The sequence below is a fragment of the Triturus cristatus genome, chromosome 11 (assembly GCF_964204655.1).
Source record: "Triturus cristatus chromosome 11, aTriCri1.1, whole genome shotgun sequence".
NCBI classification, from domain to species: Eukaryota; Metazoa; Chordata; class Amphibia; order Caudata; family Salamandridae; genus Triturus; species Triturus cristatus.
The window spans coordinates 1,147,062,516-1,147,072,289 of NC_140594.1; the positions used below are offsets into that span (position 1 = coordinate 1,147,062,516).

The 9,774-nt window shown below is 44.0% G+C and overlaps 1 protein-coding gene across 1 annotated transcript in view; it reads left to right on the top strand.

Moving 5' to 3' along the window:
- Window positions 1-8,993, top strand: part of LOC146788609 (mucin-4-like) — a 139,425-nt gene extending 130,432 nt beyond the window's left edge. Inside the window, exons 9-10 of the mRNA XM_085633181.1 lie at window positions 4,683-4,874; window positions 8,984-8,993. Of these exons, the coding sequence (XP_085489307.1) occupies window positions 4,683-4,874; window positions 8,984-8,993 (202 nt within the window). The remainder of the gene's footprint in view (window positions 1-4,682; window positions 4,875-8,983) is intronic.
- The last annotated feature ends 781 nt before the right edge of the window (window positions 8,994-9,774 follow it).

Here is a 9,774-nt window from a genome sequence, read left to right on the forward strand (position 1 = left end):
TTGCCCAGCAGGGTTTTGTGTACTTGGGGATTTTTATATCCTTGGATCCTGCTGTGCGCTATGAGAGGAATCTGCTCCCTCCCTTGGCACGCTTGCGGCGAGATGTGGAAGGTTGGCGGAGGCTGCCGCTCTCCCTCGTTGGGCGTGCGGCCCTGTTTAAAATGATGTCTCTTCCCCGCTTCCTCTACGCACTCCAGAACACCCTGGACTGGGTACCGGCCAAATACTTTCGGGAGGTCGAAGGCCTCCAAAGGACGTTGCTGTGGGATGGGCGGCCGCGAATAGCTATTTCAAAGTTGACTCTCCCATGGTACGATGGGGGTATCGCGCTTCCAGACATCCGACGGTACTATTGGGCCACGCAGCTGAGTGCGATCAACCACGGGTTTTATGGCCCTGCCCTCAGCCCCGGGTATGCCATGGATAGGTGGCTACTGCGCGGCGGTAACTACTACAGGGCGTTGTATTCGCGGTCCTTAGACTCGTCCCTCACGGGGCCCACAGGTGTGGCGGTGCGCGTATGGAAGATGGCGACTGACTCGTTGGGCTGGAAGGATAGGCTCACCCTCGCTACCCCATTGTTTGAATCGGAAAGATTGGGAAGACTCTGGCACACGAAGGGCTTTGATAAGTGGGACCTGATAGGTATATCCAAGGTGGGAGATGTACTGCATAAGGGGAGGGTGAAGTCTTTCGAGGAGTTGCAGACTGAGTTTGAGCTAGGGCCCTCAGAGTATTTCAGATATATCCAGCTGCGTCACGCCCTCCGATCAATCCTTGTGGAGGGTGAGAAGGTGCCGGAGTCCTCTCCCATTGAGGACCGAGTCCTTGATGGTCATATGCCCGAGAGCACGATCTCGCTCATATATAAGAAGTTGATAAACGTCCGGGCAGACTTGCTGTTGGGGCTGAGAGAACAGTGGACCAGGGATGGTCTTGAGTTGGATAATGAGGACTGGCAGTCCGCGGTTTCTTCGCCTAAGGAGGTTGCGATCCCGTCGCGTCTGAGGCTGGTGCAGCTTAAAATACTGCACCGGGTGTATGTGACGGGGCCAAGGCTGGTCCGCATGGGATTCTCGGAGGACGGCCTGTGCAGAAGGGGATGTGGTATGGTGGGCACTTTCCTGCACATCATTTGGGAATGTGGTGTCATTGTGGAGTTCTGGAGGAGAGTCCATGCAGTTATGGGGGAGGTGACGGGCATTGTGGTACAGCCGGAGGCGCGGTGCTGCCTCCTGAACGTCTGGGGGCCCACTGACCTCGATGAGGCGCAGACCCAATGGGTGACTCTGGGTAACATGGTAGCAAAAAGGGATATCGCGCGGCTATGGGGCTCCTCGGGACCCCCTACACTGACCGCGTGGAAGGAAAACATGGATTGGAGCATGTTTAGGGAGAAGACGGTCTACTGCTCTAGAGGTCGCCCCCGGAAGTGGCATGCCATCTGGGGGCGGTGGAACCAATACAGGGGGGGAATATGTCTTGCCCCGGATCTGGAACCTCCCGAGGAACAGCTTTCCCCCTGACCTACTTTCCAGCACAGCTTGGTTTTAGTAACTGTTCTGGGCCTCTGCTGTTCCCCTTCTTCCTCCGTACACAGTCTTGTACTTAGTAGACGAGTGGTGTCCGGTCTCCCCTGGGGGCCTCCGCCATGGGCTCACAATGTCCTTGCCTTGCTGGGGTTTGTTGTTAGTTTTTATGTGTGTATTTAAAATTGAACCTTTCGCATTATTCTTTGAACTGCATTGGGGACACATCACTGTATCTAACTTGTTATGCTGCCGGACCATCGGGCTGTCGGCTGAATAGCTGTGTCCTGCATCTTGAAATAAAGGTTTTCAAAAAAAAAAAAAAAAAAAAAATAGGAGAAGAGAGGGATGTGCTCAGTGCTCGTAAGTGGTGAGGTTAAAATTCCTTACTGCACTCAAAAATGCTACAAAAATGTAATGAGAATACGAGTGGAGTGGGAAATTAAAACAAAAATGATGTTATTATAGACAATGTTACTGGTCTATTACATCAATGAGTGAGGTCAGTGAATAGGGTCAACATGTTTCAGCCTTCTCGCTCATTCTTAAGGCTTTCGTCAGGACCGAGGTATACAGATGGCCCGTTGTGCCGTCTTTTGTTGAGTGATCAGGTGATCACATGTATGTTAATTCCTTAGAAGAGTTATTGTCTCTGTAATTAAAAAGGAATTAGTTGCATTTATTGTCATTGTTTTACTCTCTGTTCAGCATTAGTAATATAGTGACCATTTGTCCTATATAAGGCTATGACAGTGATAACATGATTCGTTATTTATGGTGCTATCAATTGAGCAGTTCGAAAGGAAAAAAGGGCGCTAAAATCATTTGAGCAGTCTGGGGGAGGCCTGTTTACGGGCAAATAGAGGAGGAATGTCTTAGGTTTAGTCAATAGGCTTAATTTCGGTGTTTTAATTCAAATGCACCCTTTCTGCTCTTCATTTAAATCAGCTGAACGCTGGATACCCCCGAAGGTGGCCCTTAACCCAACCCTGTTCAATGTGCGTTTACATTCACACGCTGAACTTATTAGATCTCAGGGTATCAATTTCAGCAACAATGCAGATGATACTTAGCTGATTTTAATGTTGGATCATTCTCAGAATAAATTGGTGAACTCCTTCAATAATTGTTTAACATATACCTCAGCCTGGTTGAATAGCAATGCATTAAAATGTTATGGAGACAGAACATACATCCTCTTATGTCCCACAGGGACGCCCACCTCTTCTCTACCTTCTAATGTTTGGCCCCTGCCGTACAGTGATCCGCCTGTAGCATCAAAGTCGGCGGTCAGTTTACGAGTACAATTTGATAGTAATCTCTCTCTCACTCCATAGGTAGATAAGATCTCTTCCTCCTGTTTCACCTTGCTGTGAATGTTTCAGAAAATATTGCCTTTTTTGCCCATCCCAGCAAGGACGCTAATGGTCCAAAGTAACATTGTGAGGAGACATGACTACTGTAATGCCCTACCTCTTGGCTCCCCGGTTTACTTACTCAAACGATTGGTGTGCATTCAAAGAGCAGCAGCTAAATTGGCCCTGAACCAACCCAGATCTTCAAGTTCGACACAGGCTTTTGTTAAACTTCATTAGCTTCCCACGGTATTCAAAGCTTTATGCATAACTTTTAGAGTGGCACATTAGATGGACCTGTTATTTCTGAAAAGAAAATGTATACGCTATACTCCATCTTGAACCTTGCATTCCTTTAAGGCGTATGTATCCCCTCTGTGTCCCTACATTTAAGAAAGTCCAGACTGGGGTTGGGCCTTTTCAGTCAGAGCTACACAACTAAGGAACAGCCTGCCACTCTCTTTGAGATCATACCTGATCACAGGAGGATTTGGTGCTATTCAGGAAAGCTTTGAAAACCTGTATCTTTTCTGTCTAGTGGCTCTTTGCAGAAATTCCTCAAGTTCAGGTACTTAGGGTGCCAGAGCCAAAATGCCACTGTGGTCTCAGTTGTGTTAAATTTTCATTTCATTTCAAATCTGGAAAACATTGGAGAAATGAAAGAATTCATCTTCGATAACCCAATGTCAAAACTGCAATATTTTTCATGCCAAACCTTGTCAACTTTTTATTAGTAGATTGGGTTTTGCTTCAAAAACTATTGATGGTTACATGGGAGCACCCATGCACCAGGCATGAAAGGACCCTTGATGCATATTGAGGACAAACATATTGTGAAGGTAAACTTCTATAGGCAAGCAAGCTTTGCTATACCTAATTCCACATATATGTACCATGAGAGGATATATATCTTCATGGTACGTAGATGTGGAGTTAAAAGTAAAAAATGCATAATTCCCTATTTGCACTTACCTTCTCGATATTTTGGTCCTCGATATTTTTGACACGATATTCTGGCCACATGATATTTTTAGCTTCTATAGTCTATCAGACAACCGCAAAGCATCACATGATCTTTTATAAAATGCTGGTGGCAACTTAAGAATCCACAGAGCACTAATTTAGGAATGTTTGCGTTTTTTGTATTTAAATTGATTTTGCCGAAACTCTGTAGAACTTTCAGTAAAGACTCTCAAACTATTTACAAATGTGTGGCAGAACTTGCATTCAGTATCTGAGGGTGGAAATGTGTCACACTTAACTTTACTACTCTGTGTCAGCTTCCACTGCTCTATCAATCTCCCTCTGTGTTATAATACATAATAAGCCATTACCAACCCTGCTACTCTGAGAAGCCACAATTCACATACATAATTCTGTTGCCCATTCTTCGTTCGCAGCAGTTAAGGGATGCCCTACTGCCTAAACACTCCCTTCGACAGTCTACGTGACCTATCAAAATGACACCTGACTCTTTAATTGGCTTGCTCAGGATGGCCCGTCTATGCTGACATTATTATATATTCAAATTGCGTAGGATTCACTCCATCCAAAAATATGCTCTATATCTTCAGACGATCGATGTTGGTTATGCTTGTGCTTTCCAGATCAGCAACTCTCTGGATAAGAGACACCTCTCTGTTCCCTCATTTGTTCTTAGCGATTTTGCTTAATGGAAGTATGTTTTTTCCTCAGAAGATTTGTGTTTAATTAATAAAATGATTAGTTAAAAATCTAAAAGGATGTAAAATAGTATCTAATAAAAGGTTGAGCCTTCTTCTCTCCTCTCCCTGTGCAGGTGTGTTCCTTTCTCAATTTATACCACTTCTGGTCCAACCTGTGACACCATCGCCATGAACCTCAACGCCTTCTTTGGCATCCTCTTTGGGGCTCTTGGGTTCCTTTTGCTGCTGATGATCGCCATTTTCCTTATCGTCTACTGGCGCCGCAAGAAGAAGAAGAGCGAAGTCTATGGATGCTATGATGATAGGTGAGTGCTGTCTTTGAGGCGCTACTAGTGATGTGTAAGTCTTGGCATCACCCTCTTTCTTGAACTTTCTTTAGTTGGAGCCATGTGGGAAAGGACTGTTATTTTGCTCACAAATATTCTGGGTGAGCATCAGAGGACCTTCCTGGGCCTCACCTGACCCGCTGCTCTTTCAGAGCAACTAGGAAAAGTCACACATGCAGGAATAATTTTTGGGAATCCATCCTATATCATGAATCATCTATCATGCATAATAAGCTATGGCCAGTATGTGTGAAGTGAAAGTTAGAAATAACAAGTTAGACTTCTCAGTTCCGTAACACAAAAGAGATGAAAAGTTAAAACACATAGAAAATAGTTTTATGTCACAGCTATACTTCCCACCACCTCTAGTGCCGCATTCACTGGTCTGATGAGGGTCTTTCCTGGTTTGGGTTGTTTTAAAGGGATAGCAGTGCTAGGCAACATTAGTGCAGGCTCTACTTCACTAAGCAATAACTATGAGTGTCAATCTGCAGGTCAGTTTGTGACATGTAGAGCTAAATGCATTTATATTGGTAACACAATGCCTTTAACACAGGGAAGGTCTTTACAGTTCACTATACCATATCAGTCTCTTTCTTTGAAGCCTATGTTATCTGTTTGTTGTGGTTGATCCATTCAGTGTGCTTATCTCTCACATTCACAAGTGTCCTCAACGTGGTACTAGACCACAGACAGTGGCCTTACCCTTTGGTGGCATCCTCCAGGTGCACACGACAGCCTGTCTGGTTTCAGGTGATGTTTCCTAGTGGGTTGTGGTCTCCAGGCGGATGGGGGTGGGTTCCCTCTTACAACAATTATGGCAATCATCTTAGGAATATCACACAGTGAGAAGCAGCAGCATGTGCACCTCAGAATATCCCGCAAATATGCTGGACAGCACTGAGCAGTCTTGAGTCGCAACTTTCTTTGTGCAGTACACTGCTTTGAGCAGCATAATGAGAAGGGACTACCTCTCTTGTGTTGACAGAAAAGGTAGCACCCTTGAGAATAGTTGGCCTCTTCGGGTGGATGTATGACGTTTTTACGCATGTGTTTACAACGCATGCCTTTACAACACGGCCAATACAACGAACGTGTTGTTATCACGTGTTCCATTACAATGCAAGTTGTTACAATGACTTGCTTTATGGAAGCACAGGAGTTTGGAATTGTATATTTTATTATTCTAACTCCAGTCTGTGCAAAAGTAGGGAAGGTGTTGAATTTTAATCCAACAATGAGTTCCCTAAAGCAAGTCATTGTAATGTTGTAATCGAACATATCGTAATGACGCGTTTGTTGTGGTGCCTGCATTGCATGGCATTGCGTTGTCCTGACAGCGTTGTAAATGCTGTTTCCCCTTCTGGCTGTTTTTACATACCAGGAACATGGCTGGGCTTCTCCTTATGAACATTCTCTTCTCCTCCAGGGCTAGGCACATACCTTCCATTTCTAAGCAGACTTCCTAGGACCCTCAGCTTCTCCAAGAAGTTGAGCAGATTTCAGGTGGTATCCCCTCACCTCTGGACATAGGTTGTCATGCAGTCATCAGTCTTTGTCTCACAGTAGTGTTTTGAGAACTCTGCAGAACACTTTCATTCATGGTCAGGGATGCAGCTTGGACCTGGAACAAAGTGGGGTGGTTTGCATCTCACCTTTATACTAATTTTCCCAATAGGGGATGTTAATGTGGGTCCATTGCTCACTATAAGTAGACTAGAGGGTCCCTGGGAGAGCTAAATGTGTATGGAGAAGAGAGCAGGGAAAAAGCAAGATAATTAACAACGAAAACGTCTCCGAAACAAATTATTTAGATTGTGGCAATATGTCCATCATACAATAACAATTGTCCAACAGACCAATGGTTTTCAATTTTTATTCTTCAGAACAATAGCAAATAGCAATAGCAAATAGTTTTTATAAAAAAGATAACAATATTTGCTATATTTTTCATAAAAAGAATAATTGTTCTGAAGAATAAAAATTTAAAACCATTGGTCTGTTGGAGAATTGTGATTGTATGATAGACATATTGCCACAATCTAAATAATTGGTTTTGGAGAAGTTTTAGTTGTTAATTCCATTGTTTGCTATGCCACTGGTTTCAAGCTAGTCTGGCTGATGAGGGGTGATGCCCCAAAACCAGTCCTGGGATGCATGTTTCTGGTCTAGGGAGGACCTGGCCTGGCAGTTAGGGCTAGACTGTTCCCATGGGGAGCAGGGTCAAGATTGATTTGCATATGGCTGGGTCCAACCTGGGGTGTCATGGTGGGCTAAAGAATGATGGATTTAACCCAAATCTCTTTACTGAGAGTGTGTGTTTGAAATGTTTCAGCACTCCATCCATCATCTTGTTTTTGCAGCTCATGCATAAGCATCACCACAATTGTTATTTTATCACACTCCCTGTCTCTTTTTCCAAAGAGCCGTAGAAATCTCTATATACTCTTTAAAGACAGTCCCACCAAGGACTTTTTGTTACCAGTAATGTCAGAAAGATTTGTTGTTTTACAACTTCAGCCTAAACGCAAACCCCTTTTTGCAAATTCATCCACTGAGTGCAAACCTTTTATTGAGCTATACAAATTAAAACTACACAAATTCCTTGAATATGGTATAGTGACAAAACTCAGAAAGTATCTGCTTAGCACTTTAGTTCTAACCATGAAGAAGATAAAACTGACCACTTAGTGGGGCACTGTAGTAAATGCTCTTTGCCCAGTTAAAATATCTTTGATTTTTTAGACAGAATATATTCCACCAAAATCCAGCCTTTATCAGCACCTAGGCTATTTAAGGGCTGGGAAAACTTCCACTTTTGACCTGAACTCTTGTCTAGTGCTCTGTAAGATTAAGGAGAGGGAGCATGTGGCCCCCTCCATGTATAAACAAATTTCGGTACTGGGTTTGGGCTCCTTGGGGCCTCTGGAGGATCAGAGACAGGGGGCATGGGCCACCCCTCACCAAATAAAAAAAAATATTTGACCCAAGGGTGGGCTCCCCAGGACCTTTGGAGGCTCGGGAGAGGAGATGTGTGGCCCCTTCATGAATACATTCCGTCACGAGGCCCACAGGGACATTGTCGTTTTTCACTAAGTTAGAATGAACTTGCCTGCTGCTTTTGTGCACGTTACTACACGTCTTTATTTTTGCAATATTTCAATGACTGTTTTCACAGGAGAACTCATCGCTGTGTTCACTCTCTGCATGTTCCTGGGATTTTGACTGAAGATTATGTGCAAGGTCGAAAAACAATGCCCCTTGTTATTTTGTTCTGGTCAGACCTTAGCCCTCAGACAAACATACCGATGCAGCTGTTGCTTGGACAGTGTACTTGGGTTTTCAGTGGGCTTTATGAATAGGTGACACACACTTGGAGAGGGACCTTTCCAGGGAGAAGAGCGAGACAGCACCTATGATGTAGATCTACCATCTATAGGATAAGGTATGGGGTCTGCTGAAAAAGCCCAGAGATCTTCTTTTATGTAATAATACTTCTTCTGAGCAAGGGGAGGGAGGTTAGGCACTATAGTCTTTTCTCCATTGTCTTTCTTTGATGACATTTCCCTTCATGATATATGGACTAGCTGTTATGCTGACTATATTTGTACTATGCATTTTCCTGCTTGTTGTGGCATGTATACTGCATGTTGGGGCACTTTAGTTAAAATAAATATTTTGAACTGTTTCATGTCTCTGTCAGATCTTTTTGTGGACAAGTACAAGAGTGCGAGCGAAAGGGTGTTTCTTGTTACCGCAATTCCCTGAGAGATCTGGGAGTGTGGGGTTCTCGGGTGTCTAATCATTTGTTTCTCTGTGAGTGTGTAGGAGGGCAAGTGAGACACTATAGCTAGTCGGTCCTGGGCTCGTGGGTACTAAGGTGGTAGGAAGACCCAGTCCCTATACACTAAGGTCCCATAATCCTGCGCATAGTTCTGTGTGTGCAGAATCCCAGCAACTCTCTGGGGGTCGGCTCCGCGGGGTTTATGATTATTGAATGCTGGCCGGCTGCCTTTTATATTTTTGCCTTCCGATCCTGCGAGAGACTTGCTGGATTGCGTAATTGCTTGTCTTATTTTCTTTTTTAGCCCCATGTGAGGTCCCTATTGGTCACCCCTATGGGGCTCAGGGGGTCAAGGTATCCCTTTCCTTCCCCTTAAACTATTTGTATTTAAACTCCAGGACATGAGACAAAGTATTTCAGGCCTGTAATGGATGCCAGTAACATTTTTTTCAAGTTGCTGGCAGCCAATCCGAGTGCTCGCTCCCACAAAGAGCGGGCTGGCCCAAGGGAAGAAAAACTCCCTGCGTCAATCAGAAAGATCTACTTTTAAATTGCCGCTCCCGCAAGAGTCTCTCGAAACTCTCATGGACACAGCAGTCAAGATATACAATTATTTACTTAATTTCTCAAAAACTACAGAGCGAATTTATACCAAATTACAAAAAACACAATCTTAGGATCAAGATCTATATTCCTACCAATTTTGCTGTAATTCTGTTCAGCAGTTTTTTCTGTAGCCCGTCTTTAACAAGTCTATGGAAAATACATCGGGATTTTGCATTTTGGGACCCCCCTTTTCTCAACCTTTACTTGACGGGTCACCCCAAAATTTTCCAGGAAGAAGCTGAAGTGGATGAACTTATTTTTTGGAATGATTTGTAAGAATCCATCAAACAGGAACAAAATTATCACCAAACAAAAAAATGCTCTTTGTACAGAAAAGCAGATTTAGCCATAACTACTTAGGGCCTCATTTATGGCATTTTGCTCAAAAAGTTTTCTGTAGAAATGGCAAAAATCTTTGTCCCTTTCTATGTCGGCATGGATGGCCCTGTCCTAATCCTACGCTTAAATACTTTGGGGCATATGTGCAAG